Genomic DNA, 26,493 nt, shown 5'->3' with positions numbered 1-26,493 from the left:
TTATGTGGTGTGATTCAATCAATCACAATTGCTTTCTAGGGTTTACTCATCCTATCATATTTTATAAAATTTTATTTTTATTATATTTTTAAATAAAAATATTAAATTGATTGTATATTGTTTTTTTGATAGAAAAGTAGTATATTATTCGCTTTGTTTATTTTTTTTTACAAAATAAATGTAGCAGAAAGTGTGAAGTAATTAGACTTTTAATTTAAAATTTCATGTACTAATTACTGAGCTTTTTGTCATTTATTTTATAGACGGTCAGTAATTGATTGATTGTATATTGTTAACATGACGTACCTGTCACACAAAATACTTTCTCAGTACCTATAGTCTAAACTAGCAATGTACCCACGCTTTGTAGCGGATGCGATTTTTAAGTTCATAATTATTATTTTATATATTATATAAAGTCACTTAATAGAGTTAAATAAAAATTATAATTTTTATATATATCTCTATTTGGAGAGAGTGAAGAGAACATTACATAAAAATTAAAGTTAGAGAGAGGGCACCTTCAAACTTTCAAATATAGTATATTTTATTCATAATGTAGAAAAATAAAAATTTAAAATTTTTAAAAATATATAATTATTAAATTCAAAGTTTAAAATCATTTTAAATATTTATATCTTTTGTTTAGAGAAAGAAAAAAAAAAGAGTATTAAATTAAAAATTAAACTAAGAGAGAGAGGAAAGTAGTATGTACATTTTTTGGTAACAGAGGAAGAAAAAGAGAAAAATGTATGAATATTAAATTAAATAAATATTAAGTAAGAGAGAAAGTACAATAGGGATTTAAAATTTTAATTTTTGAAGTTTAAATTTGAAAATAAATATTATAAATTTTAAAATTGTAAAATTTTAAATTTGGAATTTGAAATTTTGGAATTTTGATGTTTAAAATTTAAAATTTTATAATATAAAATTTTAAAACTCTCTATATATATATTATTATATATATTATAGGGAGAGATGACCGGAGAGTGGTCTATGGTGTTTCAAGTTTACCGAAAATAATTTAGGAACACGTGGCGGCACAGTATTTTAGTTTACGGATTTAGCATATAGTAAATAACTAATTGGTAGTGAGTACATAGCGGGATATTGACCAGTGTACGGAGTGCCACGGAGCAAAGCCAAAGCCAGGTAGATCGGGTTCTCGTGTGAAATGGAAAGCGCAAGCCAGTAGTCCTCGCATTTAATTAACGAGTCCGACGGGGCGCACATGGTGGTCGCCAGGCGCTCCCTCTGAACTAATGTCAAAAAGCTGCGCTCTCCCTTTCCCATGCGTCTGGTTTTAAATGTTTCCCGCTATAATTAAGTAAGAGCTAAACCGACGGTTGCTACCGAGCACGTTTTTTTTTTTTTTTTTTTTAAGAGATAAATAGCATGCTATTTATTTTATTTAAAAATAAATTTAGTTAAAAATGTGAATCAACTAGAATTCGAATTTGAATCTCGGGTATCAGCCACCAAGCCCTTTATCACTTATTCTAGGGATGGTCGGTCCACCGAGCACGTTGTTTGGGACAAAAATTCTTTGTTTTCACCGAAAATTAGCAGATTCGATGAAGCCCAGAAAAAAAAAAGTAGAAAGGTTAGAATAATGTCCAGAGAGAGAGAGATGGTTTTATAACTCAGTAAGTTCGTGTTAAGAGATAGAAATAGTAGTTAGATTCTACAATAAATTAATCCGAAAGAGGTGCCTTCTTGTTTCTTCACACAAATACATGCACACACGGATGGGCTTAAGGGAACTCTTAACTTTCCTCTCTCGTTTACACAACCACCGTGCCGTGGTGAGCACGGCAAAGGAAAGCATTCCCAAATATCACATCGACGCTCCTCGCAATAAACCTATCAATTATTTTATCTATATAACAATGTCGTTGACCCTATTTTCTTTTTTCTACACTCCTCTAGTTGAGTAGCAGAGGGCCCTATGACTGGTGAGGTGCATTTTCGTCCACGAAACGCTTGCTTCCGAGATTGCTACGTGAGACGATCCTGGGCTTTCTTGGGATGCACTTGGCACGTGCGCTTTCAATTTCGTTTTCAACCAACTCCAATCTTGCGCTCCTGCTTACAAGTAAAAAAAACGATTAGGTCGTTAGAACGTTTTCTATGTCAACGAAACTTGTTTCAGATTTTTAGAGCCCCCTACTGATTTCAGAGGGAAGTGAAGTCATTTCAAGGGTAGATCATTGAATTTAGAGTGATAGGTCAACAGACAGGATAAAAAATAAAAAAAAAACTTTATTAGAGATATGAGTTTGGACAGAGATTTGTGCAGAGGGGGGTGGGGGGTTGTTGAAGAAAATCTTTCCTATCAAATCAACGCCATTTTTGATAACTTCCGTCGACTCATCGTGTGTTAGGGATCGTGTGTTAGGGAAAGACCTAGCGTGAACAAGAATAACAATGAGAGTTTGAACTTTAGACTCTTATAAGCATTTGATTACACGTGCGGCTAGTTGGGTAGAAGTGTTTTAAGAACATCAAGGAACAAGTATTTTACAGTAAAATACTTCATTTATATCTGCCTAATTGGATGACCCTGAACCCTCAGTTTATCCTAGCTTCTTGAATAGAATGTTACTCTATTCGTAAAAAGACCCTGAACCCTAAAGTTTGTTTCACTTGAAACTTCCTTTTGCTTGTAAGTTATTAGAATATTTTGACAAAACAATCTTTAGAGTATATATATTTCAAATAGCTATGGTCAAAATATGACTTTTGCCAAAAAAAAAAAAAAAAAAAAAAAANTATCTCTTAATCCAATGGCTAAAAATCTACAAGCACCAGTAACTCGGTACTTTTAAAAGCATAGGAGCTCAATTTTATATATATATATATATATATATATATATATATATATATATATATATATATATATCATTCTTCTATTTAGTTACATAAGACCTGAAAGAAGCCGTTACTAGAGAGAACCTCGTCCGGAGTTTCTTCGCTGGTTCCTACCCATAAACCTGCCTCTTATATGTTACAGTGCCATCACGCCTTCTGCTGCCTAATGCAGCTATGTACTGCTGATTATACAGCTACATACTGCTGATGGCTGAATCATGATCTGCTATAAAATAGAGTCGAACAGCGAACTATACCACACCCCCTACCTATTCACTAACTCGAGCTTTCACGACTCCCGAGGCAGAGGGTGACGTAACCCCCGGGAACACATGTCACCTCATCCAGCGAAAAAGCGGGATGTTGAAATTTGGAAGGAGAGGGGCGAGGGCCCAACAACTAACTCCCAGCCTGTTCCCCTGCAACGCCGGGGACTGCGCCGTTCCTTACGCTTTTGGCCTCTCTAGGGCGATAGTAAGACGGTCCCCTATCTCAAGCCCGATTTCAATCCTCCGTTTCTATTGGTTAAAATACTGGCCAACAGTAAATAATAATAATAATACTTATTATTTCCTTTTTTTTTCCCTAATTAGAAAACGAACTAAAAGTGGCCTAACTTAAAAAGAGTCGGAAGGTACCTTCCGGTGAAGGTCTGCTTTTGCTTTCATTGCGACCTCTATTAAATGTTTGATAAAAAAAAAATAGAGAAGCTTCGATTTGATTTCCTTTCTACTACAGGAAAAGACTAGGAATATATCACCATAAGTGGTTCCCTCTGTTCCTATAATTTAAATATTTATTGGTGTAATGCACTCTACGTTACACTCCACACTAAAGCTAGCTAACTGGCCGCCAGCTAATTGTACAGGCGCGAAATTAAAAGCATAGAGTAACCTCCTCCTAATCAAAAATTTAGATGCATGAATAAACTAAGAAGAGTCGAGGGAAATTTTTTTTAAAAAAAATAATAGTAAGTCGAATTAATTTATTTCTAGATATTTGAATTATGAAATTAAAAGTAAGAGGAAAAGGAGTTGGTAATTACCTGTCGGCGTTGTAAGAGGACGAGCGCTTCAATCCCGGAAACTCGGCGGCGCCTTCGCTCACCGTCTTCTTCGTCTCCACCAAGCTCCCGCTGAAGTACTCCTTATCCAGCCCCGTGAACCCCGGGTTCTCCACCAACCGGTCGAGATCCTTCCCGCTCAGATCCGACTGTCCACGTGTCAGCACATCCCTGCCCCGCGGCACCACCACCGACCCGTGCTCCTTCACCGAGATGGACCCGCACGAGATCAGGTGCATCAGCACCGCCGACGCGCGCATCCGCCCCATCGCGAAGCTCCCCACCGTCCGATCCGCGGCGGCGGCGGGGGCGGCGACGATGCTCCGCCCATCGGCCTTTATGAGCGTCTCTAGGGTTTCGGGGCTCGAGGACGAGGGCGGGGGAGAGATCTCGTCGCTGCCGAGCTCCGCCGCCGCGGCGCCCTCGTCCTCCGCCGCCGCGGAGGGGGCCTCGGCGCGGTCCTCGCCGCGCGGGGGGCCGCGGCGCCCCCGCGGGAGCCGCTTCTCCTCGGTCTGCGTCGCCGCGTCCGCCGCCGCCCGCGCGGCAGCCTCCGCCGTGGCCTCCGTCTTGTAGACCTTGTACTCGCCGAGATCCATCGACGACCACGGCGTCGGCTTCTTCCTCCTCGCCGCCGCCGCGAGCGCGAGGCCGGAGTCGTCGTGCGCGGATCGGTGGATCTCGAGAGGCTTCTCGAAGCCGCTCGAGGAGAACGAGGACGACGACGCCGAGGTATCCTGCGATGCCGAGATCGTGATCGGAAGGAGGAGCTCCGATCCCTTGAGGACGTACTCGTTTCCGTGAGCTGGGTGGATGAAATCGTCCTCGCCGAGATCGTGCCACACGTATCCGTTCTTGTAGCTCCTAAACCCCCCCCACAAAAAAGTTAAACCGATCAATCGCCAGACCCTAGCTAACAGATCCAAGGAATCGCACATGAAATGATCGGAATCTCTACCGTTTCGAAGACCACGAGTACAATTGCGCCATCCCTTTCCCTCTGAGTAGATTCAATCGATTGACCACATCTACAGCAACACAGAGCATTACGAAAATTACAGAAAAACAGATCAAAATAGATATAAAAGAAAAAATCTAGATCGATCGTAGTACCTCTGAGATAGAGTCCATCGGAGGAGGAGAGGGTGACCTCCATGAAGTGCGGATGCTCCAATTGGCCATTTCTGCAGAGGTAGTACACCACAGGGACCTTCCTCTCGGAGATCTTCGTCTTCGGCTCCGTCCACACCTTCGTCCTCTCGGGGCTCGTCGCCCGATCCCTCCATTGCCGCATCAGCTCCGATCTCCCTCTAGAAGCCACCGCCATTAATTCTCCTCGGTCTACAAGACAAACAGAGCTAACGCACACAGATCAACAAGGGGGGGAAAAAAGGCTAAGGAGATTCGCGATAGGGTTTAACGGGGAAGAGGATTCGGTACCTTTTTGAGATCGGAGAGTTGAGGAGGGAGACGATGAGGAATAGTGGCGGAGAAGGGAGGGGGGAGGAGTCGAGGAGGAGGGCTCTAGAGAAGCGGCGAGGGGATAAGAGGCGTATTTATAGGGGTTGAGGGGGAATGGGAGGCGCGGAAAGGGAGAGGAGTAAAGAGGGGGTGGTGTGAAAAGTGTGAAAAGGAGCGTAGCGAAGCGATTCAAACGAGAAACAAATGTCGTGGACCATGTCTACCACGTCATCAGTGAACCGGAACAGTGGGGAGATATTATTTTATATACATAAAATATTATTGAATTGACGGAGAACAATCGTTAAAAATTGTCTCAATATTTGTGTTAATAAAATAAATAGTAACCAAAATATTGATCAAAATCATAGATGTGAGAATTTGATTCTCTCAAAATTAAAAGAATTCAAAACACACAAAACATTTGTTATAACAAAATATAAATAATTAAATGATAGAAACGAAAGTTTGAGTCTATAATTTTGTAAAACTTTTGAGGGTTCACTAAAAATGCAAATAAAATTGACAAAAAATTTCGACTCGAAAGTCAGATCGAGCTCGAACCTTTAATTCAGCGCAAAGGATAATAATAACTATTATAGCACAAACGCTTTCCATTTGAACTAAGATCAAACTCAGGTCTCATAACATTAAATAGAAAAATTCTCTCAAAAAAAAAAAACATTAAATAGAAAATAAACTACAAACTGAGACCAACAGGAACTTTATCTTTGTAGACCGGTTGTATACACGGGTCTGTTAAATAATAACAATATATATATATATATATCTCGAATTAAACGGCGGGTTGATGCCGTGGACAGGAAGAAGCCAACAAAAAGAGGCTCATGGGATTACTGTAATTACATGGAGAACGATCAAAAAAAAAAGGCTCTGGAAATTATATTATATTCCCACGATGGTATAACAAAACAAAGATGATATCCGGCGACGTAGATGCTTCAAGATCTCGTTGTACGTGAACGATCGATCCGTAGACCAAATCGCCCCTAGTAGAAAATATTCAGTGTAACAATTTATATTAACAAAAATTATAGTTAAATATTTAGAACAGAATATTATATTTTAATCTTAATATTATTTTTTTGTATAAATATAAATAAAACACGTCATTCTATCGATTTATAAACATTTAGGATCATTTAAAAAATAAATATTAAAATTTTTACTTCTACTCATTAAAAAATTGGTAATACCGAATATTCTAACAATCAAATGAAAATTAAGTATGTCTTAGAAAAATGATACAAATGCTCTACAAAAGGACTTGGTCCGTTGCTCTAAAAGGCAAGGGTTAGATATGTCTTTTTACTTGCATTTCGTGAGGGAGTGGGTGACAATTCGTGCGAAGGAGCCATCGCATCGATTTGAAAGTGAATGCCGCGAGAATTTTACACTCTTTTACTCTCTCTCTCTCTCTCTCTCTCTCTCTCTCTCTCTCTCTCTCTCTCCACCCATGCACCAACTTTATCACCACACATTATAAACTTCAAAGTCGCCGCTGTGGCTTAACCACTGTTTTATTATTATTATTATTATTATTACTTTTTAATTAACATGATAATAGAATACTCTAATAATAATGTAACACTGTAGTAATAGTGATAGAAATATTCCCTATCTAGTACCCAAAAAAAGAAAAGCTTTAAAATTCCTGCGCTATTCTCGTGTTTTTATTCCCCGGCGCGAAGGATTTGTTATTCCGCGCCAGCTCGGCGAGTTTCGCATCGAAGTTCGGAGCCGTCGCCAGCTTAATTAGTGCGGCGTAGCAGCGCGGTTAGCTCGGATATGTTTATTTTGTACAATTTTAGCTGCGTATTAATTAATATAATAATAATAATAATAATAATAATGTGGTTTCCCAAACTCCAAACTCCTCTTAGTTTCACATTTTTTAATCAAGTTATTGTGATTATTTTATTAATGCTGGAGGAAAAAAGAGTACTAAGCTGGAGAAAAGTTGGACCTTGATTGTACAAATTATTTGCATACTCTCGAGTTTTTAAATATCTAAACAAAATAAGGGATCTGAAAATTTGAATCTATATTTTTATTACTGAGAATAGTGGTTGGTATTCAGGGTGTCATTCAGAAATTTAAATTGGACTATGAATGAAGCCTTGCTTAAGAAAAAAATTATATATAAAAGCATTCTTATCTTGTCCTATCTATGATCATTTTTTAAAAAAAAACTATATGCAAAAACTACTTTCAGTACTATTTCTTTTACCACGCTTTGAAAATGTACGACTTTAATAGATAAATTATCTCAAATTTATATATTAGTGCGTGAAAAAATATGAATTTGGGAGACACCGGTGTATAGAATTTGTGGTGCACGCAATAATGATTTCTCAATGGGAGTGGGTCCTTGGTCTATGGTCATTAAGTCAAAGAGTGGTCCACGTAGGGGTTGTGTAATGATGTGGTTGTGTGGGTAAGTCCACGGTCCAAGCTCTGTGAGACAAAGAGGACACCCCCCAATCGCGTTCGTCCATTAGCGGCGCGTTTCTCCCACGTGCGACATGCTCGTGACACGCATTATTATTTATTATTATAAATATAAAACTCCAGGTAGTGTGAAGGTGATGCAAAATTAGGATAATTACCTACCAACTAATCAAAAATTTCCTCCTTTTTTTTCAATTTATTGTTAGAAATTTTTCTGAAATAATATTTATTTTTCAAAGGTTTTAGTTATTTCTATATTAATATCAGTTTTTTCACTTTTTTTTCATCATTCAAAAATCTACCTTTTGCGTCCTTAAAAAATAAAAAAAAATTTACTTCGACCTCTGTCGTCGGTATTCTGTTGCGTCTATTTTAATTGCAAATTGATAAAACTTGATCATTTGAGAAATATGTAGGCAATTATTGCTATACTTAGTAACATATTTAAGGCCGAGTGCTAAAATCAATGGTCTCTGTCACTTCTGACCTACTTTTGATGCACAGAGTAAGGCCACAATGATCGTCTGATTGTGGTTGTGCATCTGAGAACACATGGCTTGCTCCTTCTCCAATATTGTTGGTATAAAATAATTTCATTTTTTGAATAAATTAACTAATGGAAATTTCAAAGCGCGTTCATAAATTAATTAATTTGTATCACTGATGCTAACCCGTCAACTACATAAAAGAGTAACAATATAAAGTCACGTAAAAATAAAATTATGATCTTAAAAATCATAATTTTTAAGGACCGATGCATGATACTGCGAATAGTCACTGTTAAGTTTTTACAACAGCCTCATGTTTAGAAATAAAAATTATTAAATTATTTACATAAAAAATTAAAATGGTTTTCATTTAAAATCAGAGACCCTGGTCTACACACCAAGGTCAAACCGAGTAGGCAGAAGCTTTGAAAGTGGTACAAAAGTTTTTTGAATCGATGTGTGAACACTGATGAAGAACCCCCATGTTAGATGTGGGAGCATGTATAAATAATTGCTAGTCACGAGGATGTTAAATGTACTTTGCAAAATTTGTCCCCGTTCAAATCTACATGATAGAAACGTCAATTAATGATCTTTTGCGATGATTAATATTTAATACGTATTGACGCACATGGAAAGGTCAAACCAAGTAGCATGAAGGCTCTGTTCTCAGTCAAAGCTGGATGTTCCAAAGTTTAATTTTTAGGAGAAAATGTATGGGACCCCTCTGCTAGAACTTTTTTTCTTTTCTTTTCTTTTTTTCTTTTCATAGACACCTGAGTTATTTCCATAAGTTGAATTTCAAAATTTCGTTAGATCATTTAGCCATCATTAAATTTTGTAACTCTTTAATAACTATTTTCACCAAGGGGAAAAAAATAGCGTATGTGTTAGTATTTAAAGCTTAGCAAACATGAAGGCCCAGCTAAATGCTCCTAAACTTAGGCCAAATGTTATAGGACGCCTCAACCAAGATTCGATTTGAATTATTTCAAATAAAAGGGAATGTGTTAGTATCTAGTAACCAATAGCTAGAACTGGAAACTTTAACCAAATCCCCAATTCAAATACCTATATCAACTTAAATCAAAATAAAATAAAAATTAGCAGGATGTTAACTTTTTAAAAAAGTGTATGGCCTATTTCAAAAATTGCTTATAGTTTGATGGGGCATTTTTACCAAGATTTTACACCTGATCTACTTACAATCTCTCTTCTGAAAGCTAACAAAATTCAGAGCAATGTTCGATTCTACAACCAATAAATTAACTTACAACAGGCGAAGGTGTAACTAATACTTCAATTCGAATAGCATTCGACGAGTAAATATTCTATGAGGAGCTTCGAATAGATTTTCTGCTCGTCTTCAATTCAGTAACACCAGAAGAACCATCACCCTCGCCAGCTTTTTTCTGCGGACAAGATGAAGAGAGATGGCCCGGAGTGCCGCAGACGTAGCATGTTCGCCTTTTCTTCTTCTTCCCTGAGCTTGCACCATCTCCGCTCTCCTCAACATTGTTAGGCTTCGAAGCCGACTTTGTCTCAACCTCCCTTCTAGAAATCGTCCTTTTTGGGGTCGCGCATGTGATCCTCACCGGCCGACCATAAACCACCTTCTGGTCGAGCTTCAAAGCTGCCAGCAGAGACTCGTTATCAGCAAAGTCGACATGCGCATAGCCCTTAAAGTCCCCTGTCTCCTTGTCTGTCCCGAATCGTATGGATGAGATTTTGCAGTTGGAGAAGAAGTTTCGTAGATCGTCCTCGGTTATATCCCATGATAGGTTCCCCACATATATTCTATTGTAGCCCTCCACAATTTGGGGTGCAAAATCTGATTTTTGAGTGTGGTTGGACTTGTACGGCTGGATCTTTAGATAAAAGCCACCCCTAAAGGTTAAAGAAGGGTATAAAGATGAGCTCATTTGTAAGGATGAGTGCAAAAGAGAAGCAGCTGAAGGGAGATTTGCTCACATATCGGCACCGTCGAGAGCTAAAGCCCTGTTGGCAGCAGCTTCCGTCTGAATAACAAAGAGTGATCAGTCAAAGAGCTATTAAGTTTCGTAAATTCTTGTGAAGAGCCAAAGCAGATAGGAATATCCGAATATGAGATGATCATAATCACGAACTCATTTTTTCGGTGAGTTGGAAAAGCCGAAACATCTGAAAATTAGAGTGAGATTATAGTAACATATTACAAGAATTGCAGGAGAAGGGGAAATAGACAAGAAAGCTGTTACTGTATTACTAATTTACTATTATTCCAGCTGGAAAAAAATTGTTACAGAAGATGTCAAGATGCTTAGAAAGAAGGTTAGGAGTTTCACTTTCTACTCTTGCGTTCTTCTATTTGTTTTCACCCTCTCCAAATCATGTAATTGTGGCGTTTGAGCCTTTTGGCCACTAACTGACCTCTACATGTTGAAAAAAAAGAACATAAGATGAAAGAAGTTCCACTAGGTATGTTAAGAGAATTCAGAAATCAGTGTCCTGAAGGCTAGATCAATTCCTAGTTTACCATCAACAGACATAAATTCACTGCCAACATCATATGGCTTAAATAAAACTTTGCCCTACTTGATAGCATTTTCCTTTCCAAAATGCCAACCTGGATCCTCTGAAACACTTCCTTGTATAAATTGTTCCTCATTTTGCAAGGAAAAATAACTCGAAGAATAGCTGAGGTGCTTCATGAGCCTGTCAGACTCTTCCAAGAAAAGTTCCCACACAACCTAGTATCCAGCCTGCCTTTCAATTGTTAAACTGCATTCCAAAAACCAATGGACCACATAACGAAGTACCAAAATAACTAATATGTCTTTAAACCCCTATATTGTAGGGTGAAAAGGTATAGCTCCATTTTTACTAGCATTTTGAAAAGTGCGTCATTTAGTGTAACCTATGGTGAAATAGACATACTTCAAAATGCGTCTTTAATGTCAGCTCACGTTACCGTTGAGTGTTGGCATACCAGGCATGAGATGTTCTAAGTTGAAGATTTCCCTAATTTTGCACCAAAGAAAAGGTTAGAGCAAGAATTTAAGTGCCGTGGCACAGGCTCGTGTCGGAAACTTGCCGGCACGGTATGATGTGTGCCGGGCCGTGCCTATGCATGTCGGTCACAAAAAATATATATGTGCCGACACGTAATGGCATGAAATATTTATTTTCTTTAGCAACAAATTATGCCAATTATTTATTATATATCTTTATCAAATCTTTTGAACTTTATTGAGAAAATTACTTACTAATTTCAAGAATAAATGCCATCGGCACGGAGGCTGTATTGTGCCGATATCTTGCTGGCACGATCCGACACGATGGATACGGCCTGTGCCGATGAGCACTTTAATCCTTGGGTTAGAGATAAGATGTATAAACAGGAACAAGCAGTTGTGAAAATGTCGTTACTAAGCTAATGACTTATGTTAGAATCCATGAAACAACATCGGAATATAGCAGTACACAAGATAAAAGTATAAACAATAGAGAATTGAGCAGCAATTGAAACGGTTTGTGAAAGAACAACAACAACAAACAAGGTCGAAAATTCTCTCACTCAACTTGCATAATAGGTCTCAAGTTAGATCACACTGATTACATAGTTTCAATATAAAGAGACTTGATTACAAGACATTGCTACCAGTATTTCTAGATAAAGTGGCAGGCTAATCAGTGGCTGCATATTATATTATAATGGATTTTTCCACAACAACAACTTCTGCTTTTATATTTTCTGCATGTTTAATGGGAAATGGCCAGGTAATGATGAAGAACATATCACTGATGATCATTCTCAAAAATCAATATAAAAATGTACGTTATGTATAGATGAATGAAAGGATGGATTGGACATGTATATATATTCAATTTCACCACCTCAAGTTCGCACCATTTCAACCTCTCATTCTGTCTGTACTTGATTATAAATTGGGTTATGTTCAGCAGGACACCAGCTGAGCATAGGATGATACAGAGTAAGCATCGATGACTTGCATCAGTAACACAACTAATATGCTCCAAATATGTAAACTACCAGGCTTACTTAACTCACAATTTTCAGATTAGTGGCAGATCACAATTTTCAGATTAGTAAGCATGAAATATGACACCAGAGTACCTTCCAAGTGTTTCACAGTAATCCATGACTTCAGAACCCAGATTGCTATACCTAGAGTTGTTAACCAAAAAAAATTCTACACGAGCGAAGTCTGAATATGAAGTACTGATACTTAAAATGCTTAACTGCATGCCTGCACTATAGATTACAAATAAACCAGAACTAACTCAAGCATAAGCCATAACTCCAATTCATCTAGCATGAGCCATTACTCTTAGAAATTATGATACTATAACAAAAGATCATCTAACTACTTGATATGGACTGTATCAGAGTTGAAACCAACCTTAAAAGAAAGAATGGCGATTCCTCGGAACTTTCCACTTTCCGGAAAGGTCATGCAATCAATTTCAGTCACAGTGCCACATCCCTCGAAAAAGCTCTTTATATCATCTTCTGTTGAGTAGTATGGAATACCACCAACATAGACCTTTTTCACATTTTGCTCACTGAGAACATATAGATAGATCAACATTACGCTCATAAGCTAAAATAAAAAGGAGAAAATTAAGTAACCAACCTCTCAGCTGTGTTGATCGATTGAATCGATTCCACCACCACTTTCTCATTACCCTCGACCCCTTTCTCATCCTCTTCTCCTTTCCTCATCTTCTCCTTCTCCGTATTCTTATCCTTCTTCTTCTGCTTCTCCTTTAGCTTCTTCTTCTTCTTCTTCTTCTTCTTCGGCTCCTTATCTCCATCGACCTCCTCCCTCTTCCGCTTCCCACTCTTCTTCTCCTCTTCTACCCCAACACCCCCGCCATTCTCCTTAACCCCTTCACTAATCCCTTCGTCTCCTTCGGATGATTTCGATTCCTCCGAGCTGGGAAGTGGCTTCTTCTTCCTCCTCGGCCTCTTCGACGGCTTGGATCCTCGAGATTTCGATCCCAAGAGCTCTTTGATGCTCTCCACTTGTTGATCGATCTCCTCCTTCGCTGCATCGTCCTCGCGCGGCCCCTCCGACTCCCCTGCGGCGGAGTGGGCGAGAAGGGAGCGGAGCTTCTGCTTGAGCTTCTTGTGGGATAATACCATGTCGACGGGAGAAGAAGAGGCGGCGCGAGGGCGATAATGGCGAACTTATATAAATAGGTCGTAGGATGAGGAGATCGATCCGGACTTGACCCGGGTTCGATTTGAGAACCCGGTCCAAACCGCACAGCAGTGAATCAGTGATGAATTCTTTGTTGGACCTGTTCCATCAGCTCATCACTATTCCGTTATAATTAGCACTTAATTTTAATTTACATTATAATTTTATCTAATCAAATATGATCATAAGTTATAAAAATATTTTTATTTTTTTACAACAGTTGATTTTTCAAGTAATATGGTATTAGAGTTAATTTAAAATTCTTCCATTCTGTGAAGCAGTGAGTATGATTCTTATCTTTGTCATTTAAGTAAATAAGTTAAATCTCCATCTTCGATAACAATAAAAATTTCTTCACTATCCCATCACATATGATTCATTTTCACCTTTAAATAAGCAAGATAGTTTGAGCGGTCCACAGAAGACGTGGGGGACCAAGTCCAGCGAATTATCTCCCGTAAGTCCCGGGCCTTTCTTTTAACGGGTTGAATCTCGACCGTTCGGTTCGAAAAGAACCCGGATCCGACGAGGGATAAAGGCGCCATTTAGGGCCACAAGTGGGCCAAGAGGCCCAAGGATACAAGGGGGCGAACAATTATTTTAACATCCTCTAAATTTTGAACTCGCAGGTTCACTTCACCGCTCTTTTTTATTTTTGAAACTTCGAATTCAGAGACCTCGCAACGGCTATACGGAGACCATCTCACTCCCCATTCTCATAACCGTTCGAACATTATTCCGAGCTAAGGGTTCTTCGAACACCTCGCCTTTTTCGCTTCCAAGGTACGCGGAGAAAATCTAGGGCAAGAACTCTCAATCCTGTCTCTGATCGGCTTTTTTCCCTCATAATTTCTTCTGCAAATCCCCTTTTCTTTTGGTGGATTTGCTTCTTAATTTGAAATTCTGGGATTTTATTTTTTTTGGTTCTAAATTGTAGTTTTTGTTGTTCTTTGGTGGATTTAGGGTTTCCGGAGGAGGGAATTGGGCAATAATGTCGGCGACGCCCAATCCCCACCGGCGATTAGGGTTTTCTCTAGCTCCGACCCCGTCTCCTTTCCTGACGCCGCGCCCTGAGAGGCGTACGCTGGATCTGAGGTGGGCCGATGGGAGCTCGGCATCGGGTCGGCAAGATCGAGACAGAGAGGTCAATATCCAAGTCATAGTGAGATGCAGGTAGGGTTTGAGATACTGATATAGGAGGTCATTTATGTTTCCTTTCTTTTAATAAAATTAGTCGTTTACCACTGCTATAATTTCCTGCACATTTTCTTGATAATATGTCGTTCCTCGATTATATTAGCAATCATTGAAAAAATTCGGTTATCGGTATGAGTTTCTGGTACCCAGAGATTACATTCGTGTGTTTATTTAGTTTGATAACATTAATAGGCTTCCAAAGGGCGATGTAAATGCTGATTAGTGACTAGTAATTTGTTTTTCCGTTCTTTTGACATTTTACTTTTGCTTTTGTATTTATTTATTTTTCCATTTGTTTACAAACCAGGCCATTGAATGAGGAAGAACAAAAGCTGAATATTCAAAACGTAATATCTTGCAATGAACAAAGAAAAGAGGTGACTGTTTTGCAGGGTCTAGTGAACAAGCAAGCAGATAAGACATTCACCTTTGATAAGGTTTGCTGCTGCATATCGTCCATCATTTTATCGCTTGTAATTATTATCATATGCCAATCAACTCGTGCAATATTCCTTTTTCTTGCCATAATTTATTAGGTATTTGGGCCAAAATCGCAGCAAAGATCAATATACGGCCATGCTATCTCTCCCATAGTCTACGATGTACTTGAAGGTTACAATTGCACAGTTTTTGCTTTTGGACAGACAGGTACAGGAAAAACATACACGATGGAAGGAGAGATGAGATTTAAGGTACATTCTTATTGCCAGTATTCAGGTATGTGGATTGAGGGAGTTTTCTAACTTAGTTTCTTTTATTTATATAAAGGGTGGAGATCTACTGGCTGAAGCTGGCGTGATTCCAAGAGCGGTGTGCCATATCTTTGACACTTTAGAAGCCCGGAAAACTGATTATAGTATGAAAATTTCTTTCTTTGAACTATACAACGAAGAAATAACTGATTTATTAGCCCCTGAGGACCAAACTAGGTTTCCAGAAGATAGACAAAGAAGACCTATTTCTCTTATGGAAGATGGCAAGGGTGGTGCAGTTATCAGAGGCCTTGAAGAGGTTGTTGTATATAGTCCTAGCGAGATATATAGTTTGTTGGAGCGTGGATCGGCTAAGAGGCGCACTGCTGACACTTTACTGAACAAGCAAAGCAGGTATGCATTTCTCATCATTATGATTCCGAGCTAAAAGCTTCTCTGATTAACTAGTGAATACAATGCCTTTTGTTTGTGCAGCCGCTCACATTCAGTATTTTCTATAACTATCCATCGGAAAGAATCTACTGTAGGAAATGAGGAGGTTGTGAAATGTGGGAGGTTGAACCTTGTAGACTTGGCTGGCTCAGAGAACATATCTCGATCTGGTGCAAGAGAGGTACTCTGTGTGATACTGCAACTTCCAAGTGATGATGTTAGTGCAACTATGTTCTCAATAACTCAGAGAACACAACTTCATAACTCTTGATATTACCAACAATGTTCTGGATGATAGTGCAACTTTCGAGTAATAATGCTCTGATAACAACTCTCTCAGCTATTCAGAGTTTTAAGTTTTTCTGTCCTAGTTTTACTCAGATCCAATTAGCTGATTTGACACATGTCAAGATTGATTGTGCTGCAAATTTTTGGTTTTAACATATGATCCGTGTATTCAGTAAACTCTTCACTTTTGGTTTTTTCTTCTACACAATTAATTTGCTCCTATTTTATCCAACTTTCTTTTTTATTGAAATCTTTCAAATTGTGATGGACGATGTCATACCTGCCCCCAGTAATTCATACATAAGTTACTGATGTGGACCATGATGACAGTGGAGAGTGAGAGAAGCTGGGGAGATAAACAAGAGCTTATTAACCCTCGGTCGTGTCATAACTGCTCTTGTGGAGCATTCTGTTCATATACCTTACAGGTTCTTATGTAATATATCTAGCACCTATTTCTATTTTTGTTAGATGCTCTATTTTTCAGTTTTGTAATGTTAGTTTATACTCATTTCTCTCTACTTTGATCAGGGATAGTAAGCTGACACGATTACTAAGAGAATCCTTGGGCGGAAAAGCAAAAACTTGCATCATAGCAACAGTATCTCCATCCTCTCTCTCTTTAGAAGAAACTCTAAGCACACTTGACTATGCTTATCGCGCTAAAAGCATTAAAAACAAACCAGAGGTTTCATATACTTAATCCTTCTAAACTCTGTTTTTGTTTGTTGTTTATTAAGATTTCAAACATTTATCCGTAATCGTATTTGCAGATAAATCAAAAACTATCCAAATCTGTCCTCCTGAAGGATCTCAACCTAGAAATTGAAAAATTAAAACAAGGTTGGTAGGTCTTTCATGTTAGTTGTTCAAACTTGTATCACTTTTTGCAATCTACTATATTTTAACTAGCAATTCTATCAGATGTGAGAGCTGCAAGGGAAAAGAACGGCGTTTACATTCCCCAAGAAAGATTTGTGCAGGATGAGGCAGAAAAGAAGGTCTGGTGCTTATAATAAATAACATGCTTGTGCTTTCCTTCATTTAAGTCATTTATTTGATTGGTCCTCATCTTAAAACGCATTGTTTCTCTTACAGGCAATGCGTGAGAAAATTGAGCAATTGGAGTTATTATTGGATCAGAAGAGCAAGGTGTGAATTATTTTTCCTTTTTTTCTAAAATTATCTTTTTAAACCCTTTGTGTGTACCAGTTTGTCATGTTGCTTTCTCTATTTCCTACTTTTCACAGCAAGCTGACAGATTTAAGGAGCTCTACCATTCTGAACAAGAACGCAACTTGGATCTGGAAAGCCAGAATAGGGAGTTCAAGGTTGATTCAATTAAATAATTAATCTCTTCTATACATGTTTGTGGCCTTCACCTATAGAAATTTTGTGCTGTAGATAAATTTCGAAAGCAGCAAGAAGGCTTTCCAGGATCTTCAAGAAGTTCACAAAAGAACGAACCTCACGCTGAAGGAAAAGGATTTTGTTATTTCAAATTTATTAATTTCTGGTATGTCTAATACAATCAACTCAAGAGAATTATCAATAAATATGGATTTCTGATCTTTTTCTTCATCATCATATAGAGACTGCTATTCTTGAACGTGCAAAGGATCTACGTGGTGTCCTGGAAAGTGCATCAGAAGATATAACTGTTCTTTTTGCTAAAATGGGTAAACAAGTAAATCTGCACAAAGGAAATACTTACATTATTCCCTTTCCATCCCTTAACATACTTTATGCATTTTATAGAGCGACAATCAAACAAAGAAGCAGGAAACAAGGAACTAATTCTAAAATTTGGGTCTCAACTTGATTATAGCCTAAAATCACTACAGAATACAGTGGTTGGATCAGTTTGTGATCAGCATCAATTATTAAAATCTATGGAGGAACAATTGAGCTCATTCCTTGCAAAAAAGTGTGAGGTGAGAAGGAGAAAATATTGGATCCACAAGTTCTTTTTTGTTAAGTATAAATTTTCTAATAATACATAATTTTAGTTCCTTTCAGGCAACGAAATGCTTCGAGCTGAAAATCCAGGAGACTAAGGAAATATATACTTCAGGAGTTCAGCGAATGAATGAGTTTGCTAATTCACTGCAACGGAAATCTTTTTCGGACTTAGAGGAGATGAAGCTAATGTTTTCTTCTCATGCACTGGCACTTGGAAATGTATGAATTAGAAGGCCCACTATAGCTATTGAATAAAATGTTCTATACTATAAGTATATAAGTACTCATTTAGCTGACTAGTTCCTGTATTGTTTATAGTTTCTAGTCACTGCAGTTTCAGAGGCTGAGCAAGTTCTGAATGATCTTCAGAGATCTCTCTCTGAACAAAAAGAATTACTTGCTTTCTCTGCACAACAACAGGAGATGGTATGGTTTTTATTTTCGTTAAAGAAAAATCTCTTTAGCTGTTGATAGACTAATTTAGTGACTCTTGATAAATCACAGGTATTGCAAAGGAGTCTTCTTTCAACACAAGCCATATCAAAGACAACAGTAGATTTCTTCAATGATTTAAAGGCCCATGCCTGTAAGCTTATGAAAGAGACTGAGGAAAATCATATGGAAAGAACACATCAGCTAGCAGATTTTGAGGAGACATTTAAGGTAAATTTAGTAAATAATAATAAATCTATTCGGATATGCTATATTTATAGGAATGGTAAGCTGAATAGATTGCTTCTTTCAGGAACTGTCAGCTAAAGAAGAAAAGGCAGCCATTGAAAAGATTGCTGGAATATTAGCAAGCTTAACAGCCATGAGAACAAAAATGGTCACCTGCCCTTAGGCCAAAATTTTTTTACTTGTTTCTTTTTGTGAGAAAAATAGAAATGCGAGCCATAGTTTTTGTTTTTATTATTTTAATCAGGTTTCATCCGCCGTACATAGACTGAGTGAAAGATGTAGTCAAGAGGCGAATAAATTGCAATTACACATGTCTAGCATGCAACAAGCTTCAGATAGTGCTAAAAAGGAGTGGATTTCCTTCGTAGAAAAAGGAGAAAGCCGGTACCAGGAAGATATATCTTCAAGCGCTAGACTCCGAAATAATATGGAAAATGTCCTTCACCAATGGTATGCATTCTTATTGCATAACTATTATTTTATATATTCCGAGTTCCATAATGTAAATTTGTTTTCTCATTTGCTAATCACTTTTTAAGTTTTATTAGAAAATTTAGCTAGATATATGATTTTTCTTAATCCATATGCAGTTCGGAGAAAGTAGGGCAGTCAATGTGTCATTGGGCGCATACTCAATTATCCATCAACCAGCTTAATAAGGATTATGGTGCAGAAATCGAGTATTCAATTGAGTAGGCCTCGTTACCATTAGAATTAGCTGACTTCAATAGTTAAGCTGTATTTTCTTCATGTTTTCAGTTACTTGTGTTTAATTTTGGCTTGCAGCCGAACAAATCAAGATAATGGAAATGTTTTTGGAGAGTTAGTCTCTGAGTCTTCAAACACTGATGTGGAGTTTGACAAGGCAATTGGAGATCTACTAGCTTCTTCAAAGAGTAAAAATCAACTTAAAACTTCATTTTTTTAGCTTATATAAATGTATGAATATTTTATAATGGTGTATTTGTTCTTATTGAAAGGTTCTCTTCTTCTGGATCATCAAACAACAGAGGGGATAGAACCTTTATCAAGCTTCTGCTTGGATCATTTAAAATCATTGCAGGATAACCACAGTGGAAGCATAGAGTCTATTAGAATCCTGGCGGAGAAGTGCTTTCTAGAAGATTACTTGGTGAGAACTTCCGATACCTTCGAAATGAAGTTACCTGGTCAAGTTTGAGTTATTATTATTATTTTTAATTTTGTTTTTCTAAGTTCAGATAATTTGATTTGCATACTACAATAGGACATTGGTTGAACTGTGGAATAAGTATTATGTTAGTGACTTATGTTAACTTACTGAACAGGTTGATAGTCCAATTAGGAGGCCTCTGAGAGAGCAAGAGATCACTGTACCGAGCTTGAAATCGATAGAGGAGTTGAGGAAATCTTTAACTGATGTGGTTAGGGAGTTTAGATCAGAAAATGGATTGAAGGGGGAAGTAGGAGGGAAGCAACAAATGGATGATCAACTTACACAAACACCAAGAATTCCATTCATGCCCATCAATTAAAGAGGCAAGTTCATTCTCAAGAGGTACGCATTTGGACTGCTTGTGACCTTAGTGTTGTACAGTAAGAATTTCCTGTACTGATCATATCATGTTTTGAGGCTGAGTGCTAATTTGTGATATTAGGACATTATTAATGGATGTGGCTATAGTTAGCATGGTCTTTGAAGTTTGTGTATGAAATTTTAGGCGAGAATTTCGGTATATATGTGCTAAGAGAATTAATTATAGATTAGAAGGTCTAGAAAGGACTGAGGTTTGTTTGGTTTGAAAAGGTCTTTCTTAGAAATGTTTTCTTGAGTAGAACTGCTCGAAGTAAACTAACAATAAGTAGCTAGATTATCTGCTATTACAACACCATAGGATCTTGGTGGGCCCAAATTGTGTGACTGTTTTGTTGGACAATAGCTTTTTGTTGAGTAGAAGCTTCAAACCGGAGGTTTTGCTTTTGACACAGAGCTCATTTCATCTTATTAGTCGAGCCAAAGGCAATTTAGGTATTTGTCTACAGTATCTGTCCTGTTTGTTCTTCTATCTTTCTTTCCTTCTTTCTTTCTTTGGAATCTGGTAATTACTAGCACAAAAGGCAAAACTTGCTTACTACATTACCAGGGACTCCTGCTGGGTCCAAATTGTGCAACTTCACTGTTGCTTCTTAGCTAACAGGAGACCCACCATGAGCTGTTCAAATGGTCCAGTATTATTGATGGCCCACAAAACACAACGGAGCCATCACAAATGCCCGAAGATAAGCCTGGAAAGAACAGTTCAAGGGTGTTGCCACTAAGAGAGTATGTCTGGTCCGTGTAGCGAGAAAGAGCATTGTCTCTCTGAAGGCATTGCTGCCACTTAACCATCTCTTTCGTGTGCACACACACCCACATGATCGCACCCACTAGATTTATTTGACTTTATAGCCACCTAATAGAGTAGTCAATATCTCTGCCAACTATACTAGCAGTTGATGCTTATATATTACATTTAACTGATCATTAGTTTTAACTCTCTCATTTGGAAATTTTAACTTGTGAGAATTAAAAGTGTTTCATACTTTATTCCCCATCCTGTCGTTAGAGCAAATCTGGTATACGGTGAGTCAGTTATTCCCCAGGGAGATTTGGACCATTATCTCGATAGCTTATCAAGTAGCAGACACTTGGTGACAATGAAACATTTTAGTGGAATAAGCTAGACTAAGTTTAGTGGAATAAGCTAGAATAAGTAACAAGTTTACCGACGTGGAGAGCATTTGAATATAGTTTGTGGCTGTGATCTGAGTTAACGACCCCTTTTTTCACTCCACTTTTGATCAAGAAAAAAGATGTATGTTAATGAGTGAGCCACATAATTCGCCTTTGTGTTTTATCTTATTTTTAAAAAAATTCTGTTACACTACTGTTTTTAGTGCAACTACTAGCAAAGAACTTAACGGTTGATATCTGAGGTCTCAAGTTCGAAACTTAGTTGCTAGGGGGGGATTCTTTTTAATATTTCTTCTTTTTACCCGTGTTACGCAAAAAGGAAAATATAGAGGATCTATTTTGTTGTCTAGCTTCTTTGGAAATAAAAATTTTCTATCTAGCCTCTTTTAAAAAAATATTTCTAATCTAGCCTCATTTTTATAGATTAGAAAAAAAGAGATAAATTAATACCTTTAATATATCTTAATATGTTAAGTGGGTGGAGATTATCTTTTTAATTTATTATTACTATTATTTTTATTATTAGTACTTAATTTGACTATATATACAACATTATTAAACATCTGATAAAAATAAACACTCAAAATACAATATAATTATACATTATATAAAAATAATGGTGATATAACTATACAAAAAGATAATTTTCACTCACTTAACATATTAATATATATTAAAGGTATTGATTTATCTTTTTTTCCTAATTTATAAAAATGAGACTACTTAGGAATATTTTTTAAAAGGAGGTTGGATAGGAAATTTTTATTTTCAAAGAGGCTAGGTAAGGAAATAGATCAATATAGAGGTAGTGGCAAAGAGAGTAATTATTTTACATACGTTCAACAGTCCTCGTAGCGTCGCTGGAACCCATACAAGATACGCCACTTGTGTTTGCTCCACCTACGACGTTCGCACTTCACGAGTCATGCCTACTGTAGCAATGCAATAGTACAAAGCAGTGTATAGGTGGTGCGACGGTCATCTTAAAAAGTAAAGCACCAAAAATGGATCCTTCGAAATCTTCAATCGAATGTGCTCCACATTTATTTATCAGAGGGATATTTTGCGCTTTGTTTGAGCCAACCATACATTGTCCACGCACGGGACAGAGTACCTCAATGTTTATACCTCTATTCAAAATTCTGGGGTTAGAAATGTGAAGTTCACCTACTGTTTTTAGTGCAACTGTTAGCAAAGGGCTTAACAGTTGATATCTGAGGTCTCAAGTTCGAAACTTAGTTGTTACGCACTTTCAGCTAATTTTATTTTTTAAAAAATAACAAAATAAATAGCATGTTATCTTTCTTTCAAAAAAGAAATTAATTTTTTTTTTTTTTTTTTCTGTTTTGACGGGGAGAAGGGAAGAAAATAAAGTGATCTTATTATTATCCATCTGCCTACTCATAGATGTTCTATAATAGAAATGCTATCTCTTTACCAAAACTATGGTGTAAATTTTATACTTCACTCATGTTTGAAATAACTTTCTTAAATTTTCAGTGTAGAAAAGTGTTAAAATAAGATTAGTGTGATAAATTTGACTTTGGATTGATGATGAATAAAATTTACACTCATTTTTTAGGTGTATAGATAGCTTTGTTTGATAAAAAAAATTTTGACACCATCTTAATTTGAATTGATAATTATACTACTCTCGGTTAGACATTTCACCAACTTGATACCTTCCAGAGAATGACTCTGTACCATGAGGCACGAACTTCGGTTTGCTTTCTCTTTCTCTGTTGGGATCATTATAATCCTTACCTTTCATGGCAAAGAGAACCAACCTGGTGTTTTGCCTTTTAAAGTTCCAACACTTAACACATCCCATTCATCTCTCATTAACTTGCTCCTTGCTCATGATCTTTTCCCACTTAGAGTGCGTTTGGTTCGTATTATAAAAGATTACTAGGAATAAATGATATTCGAGAATCTTATTTCTATTCATTCTATTACTAAGAATGTGAAATTTCTGTGTTTGGTTCGCATGGTAATATTAATTAGCCATATTATTTAATATTATAAAAAATATACAATTTATTTATTTATTTATTTATTTATTATTAAATAATATTACCAAAAGTTTCAATATTTTTTTAGAAAAAAGAAAGAGAGAGTATAAGTTAGAGAGAGAGAGCATAATTAAAAAAATAAAAAGAAAAATATAGTCGAAATTAGAGGGAGTGAGAGAGTTGAAATTTTAAAAAGAGAGAGAGAGAGAGAAAGCTTAGTTTAGAGAGAGAAAAAAAAAAGTTGAATTTTAGAGAGAAAAATAAGTTTAGAGAGAGATATAAGGTTAGAGTGTAAAGAAAAATAATATCAATTAGCCGGCGGGTAGGAAGAAAGAAAGAGATTAGACATATTATGATTATTCCAATCCATTAATATGAGGATATCCATCCTTCCTCAAGGGAATGAGATTAGTACTTTGGGATGAATCTTATTTCCAAATGAATCTAATATTACCAACTAGATTACTTAGTGCGTTTAGCCAAACACTATCATATTTTTTTATTCTCATTAAATTATTTGAAATCTTTAAAAGATAGCGCGAACCAAACGCACCCTGGTATATGATGGTTAATGTGGCCCTTCAAAGATCCTTAGCCACCGTTTGGTTGGGGTTTAAGGGGTGGAATAACCCCTTAACCCCCAATTTATACCCAAACACCACTCTTTTGGGGTGGGGTTTACTAACCCGGGGTGGGGTTTACTAACCCCACCCTAAACCGGGTTAGTGGGGTTTACTAACCCCACTCCCCCTCCCAACTTTAACCCCGCACGCATCCCGAGCCCTCACATTTTTCTTCTTTATCAATCATTAACCCCACTCCCCCTCCCAACTTTAACCCCGCATGCATCCCGAGCTCTCATATTTTTCTTCTTTATCAATTATTATCTTCTTATCCCACCTACTCCAACCAAACATTTTTTTTTACTATCCTAGACTAACTCCAACCTCCAACCAAACACAAAATAATTTTAACACCATTTTAACTCTAAACTTGACCCTATCTCTGGAATAGCTATTTTTTTTTAACCCCGAACCAAACGGTGGCTAAAGCCATATCCTAAATTTCGTAAAAGGAGGAGAGAATAAAAATGGCAAATACTAAAACGTGGCCCTGGCAACGGGGGACAAGGAGGTTCTACAAGCCCTTTTCCTGGGCCAAGCCACAGGTGGGTCTAATATAATATTCATTCTCTTGTCTTTTCCTTGCTTATGCAGCAGCCCCTCTCGAATCGAAAACGTACTTGATTATCTTATAAAGTTAAAAATAAAATAAAATAAATAAAGTGTTTTTTTTTTTAAAGAAAGAGTGAAATCAGTCGTAATCCCACCGACCAACCCCTAGTAAGAACTGCCATAGTCAAGGTGTGCCACCAATTGTTGTGATTTCGATATGTTATATCTGATTATAATTTAATGACAAATTAACTATATTTTATTTTATAAATTTGATGTCGTTGTCGGAAAAAAAAGATTTTTTGCTTGGAAAAGATGATGTGAAATAATTGCAATTTCAAACTTATCTACTTCCTCGTTTTAAAGTAAACCGTAAACCTCTCCGCCCAAGACCTTTCTAATGAGATTCGAGGTTTAGAAAAATGTTTTTAAAAAACAGCAAATATTAGAAATTTTAAACAGTGATAAAAAGTATATAAGCAATACTCCCTATTTTAACCATGTACATTTATGCAGGATTTTGATCACCAACTATTAGAACAGTATTTCTCGATGGCAAATCACTTTTACCGTTATTATTTTTTTTTTTTTGAGAAAAATGTAGGGCGCTACCCGTTTTATTTATTTAGCAAATAAATTTAGTTACATGGCGCAGCCTCCAAAAACATTCAAGACAACCAAGATAAAAAAATAAAACTAAAAACAAAAAAGAAAAAATCGCAGAAATATTGATAATTCTACTTTTCATTCAAATCTAAGTCACTAAGAGCCGAATTCGTTTAATAGTTAAAAAAGTCAAATGATTGGTTTTTAAAAATTATGTTATTTTTTTTTGGTCAAATCATTCACTAATAAATTGCGATCCTGATTAGATTTCTTGTCGTTGTCTCTTGGTGGGAGTCGCCGGTCTAACTTTTATTTTGAATGATATATATCTCTCTAAATATATAGATTGGGGGGGTTCGGTGATAAATCAAATAGAAAATTTGTGGAACTCCCAGGAGATTTTAAAAGGGAGAAGGTTGAAGAAGATAAAAAGAAGCGAATAAGTGGACTACCCAACAGAAGGTGGCGTCCACGTCACCGCCCCAATTTGGCTCATCCACGCACTTTCGTGGATACTTCCTCTTTGAACTACTCCTCGTCTCTTTCCTTATTACTAAATTTCTACATGGACGGGGCTTGTTTCAAACTCTACATTTTAACGTGCAATATATATATATATATATAAACCCTAAACTCTAAACACAATATATATATATATATATATATATAGAGAGAGTAGAGCTACTATACTATTGGAAGCATAGAGGATATGATACTACCAATTTTTTGACCCTTAGATCAGCTCTTTTGATTATTTCTAACCTTTGGATTAATACTATTATTCTGTCGGGACCACTCAACCCTAAGGGTATTACTCAACCCTCGGAGAATTTTTTATAGAAAATTTTATTCACTATATAGATAAAGATCAATAATTCTGATCTTAAATTAAAGGATCCAAACATCTATTTTAAAGATATCGTTCGATTTTGACTATTCATTTTATACTCGCTTGATAAATTTTATTATGATTTCAAAAAATTACGAAATTTATTTTTAAATAGTTCTAAATACTTTAGATTGTATTTAACGGAGTGGATCGTTGATTCGGAAACTCCATCATCGAAAATAATTTATGAGTATGAAGAATTCTATACTCATAACAGTATACTAGCTCTACTCTCTCTCTTTCTATATATATATATATATATA

General features: G+C 36.8%; 3 protein-coding genes across 4 annotated transcripts; 1 reads left to right on the top strand and 2 right to left on the bottom strand.

The window, feature by feature from the left end:
- LOC109709737 (protein UPSTREAM OF FLC) lies at window positions 1,635–5,704 on the bottom strand. Of its 2 annotated transcripts, none has more exons than XM_020232071.1 (5): window positions 5,375–5,704; window positions 5,048–5,292; window positions 4,893–4,962; window positions 3,920–4,798; window positions 1,635–2,088 (listed from the first exon to the last, which is right to left on the bottom strand). In XM_020232071.1, exons 2-5 carry the CDS (start codon window positions 5,259–5,261, stop codon window positions 1,950–1,952), a joined length of 1,302 nt encoding a protein of 433 aa, XP_020087660.1. In that variant the 5' UTR covers window positions 5,262–5,292; window positions 5,375–5,704; the 3' UTR covers window positions 1,635–1,949. The 2 variants fall into 2 exon arrangements, with proteins under 2 accessions (XP_020087660.1, XP_020087659.1); XM_020232070.1 differs by having other exon boundaries at window positions 5,048–5,275.
- Window positions 9,475–13,543, bottom strand: LOC109709738 (protein gar2). The gene is made up of 4 exons (XM_020232072.1): window positions 12,993–13,543; window positions 12,759–12,921; window positions 10,327–10,373; window positions 9,475–10,242 (listed from the first exon to the last, which is right to left on the bottom strand). The coding sequence occupies exons 1-4, from the start codon at window positions 13,502–13,504 to the stop codon at window positions 9,687–9,689; spliced, it is 1,278 nt and encodes a 425-aa protein (XP_020087661.1). The 5' UTR covers window positions 13,505–13,543; the 3' UTR covers window positions 9,475–9,686.
- Window positions 14,004–20,511, top strand: LOC109709736 (kinesin-like protein KIN-5B). The gene is made up of 25 exons (XM_020232069.1): window positions 14,004–14,019; window positions 14,192–14,345; window positions 14,526–14,735; window positions 15,067–15,196; window positions 15,296–15,451; window positions 15,528–15,865; window positions 15,947–16,085; window positions 16,523–16,620; window positions 16,724–16,880; window positions 16,966–17,035; window positions 17,117–17,193; window positions 17,291–17,344; window positions 17,443–17,523; window positions 17,597–17,708; window positions 17,785–17,871; window positions 17,951–18,126; window positions 18,212–18,373; window positions 18,473–18,580; window positions 18,659–18,817; window positions 18,900–18,983; window positions 19,080–19,285; window positions 19,426–19,527; window positions 19,622–19,731; window positions 19,816–19,967; window positions 20,143–20,511. The coding sequence occupies exons 3-25, from the start codon at window positions 14,554–14,556 to the stop codon at window positions 20,347–20,349; spliced, it is 3,147 nt and encodes a 1,048-aa protein (XP_020087658.1). The 5' UTR covers window positions 14,004–14,019; window positions 14,192–14,345; window positions 14,526–14,553; the 3' UTR covers window positions 20,350–20,511.

The sequence above is a fragment of the Ananas comosus genome, linkage group 4 (assembly GCF_001540865.1).
Source record: "Ananas comosus cultivar F153 linkage group 4, ASM154086v1, whole genome shotgun sequence".
Classification (NCBI taxonomy): Eukaryota; Viridiplantae; Streptophyta; class Magnoliopsida; order Poales; family Bromeliaceae; genus Ananas; species Ananas comosus.
Note: the sequence above shows the minus strand (reverse complement) of the source record. Positions and strands in the feature narration are given on the sequence as shown.

Coding starts and splice junctions, on each gene's coding strand:
- LOC109709737 (XM_020232071.1), bottom strand. CDS start 5,261: ATGGCGGTGGCTTCTAGAGGGAGATCGGAGCTGATGCGGCAATGGAGG. Junction 4,799..4,892: donor TACTCGTGGTCTTCGAAACG/GTAGAGATTCCG, acceptor GGGGGGGTTTAG/GAGCTACAAGAACGGATACG. Junction 2,089..3,919: donor TCCTCTTACAACGCCGACAG/GTAATTACCAAC, acceptor ACTTGTAAGCAG/GAGCGCAAGATTGGAGTTGG.
- LOC109709736 (XM_020232069.1), top strand. CDS start 14,554: ATGTCGGCGACGCCCAATCCCCACCGGCGATTAGGGTTTTCTCTAGCT. Junction 14,736..15,066: donor CAAGTCATAGTGAGATGCAG/GTAGGGTTTGAG, acceptor TTTACAAACCAG/GCCATTGAATGAGGAAGAAC. Junction 19,286..19,425: donor GAAAATGTCCTTCACCAATG/GTATGCATTCTT, acceptor ATCCATATGCAG/TTCGGAGAAAGTAGGGCAGT.
- LOC109709738 (XM_020232072.1), bottom strand. CDS start 13,504: ATGGTATTATCCCACAAGAAGCTCAAGCAGAAGCTCCGCTCCCTTCTC. Junction 12,922..12,992: donor TCGATCAACACAGCTGAGAG/GTTGGTTACTTA, acceptor ATATGTTCTCAG/TGAGCAAAATGTGAAAAAGG. Junction 10,374..12,758: donor TCGCCATTCTTTCTTTTAAG/GTTGGTTTCAAC, acceptor TTTGTTATTCAG/ACGGAAGCTGCTGCCAACAG.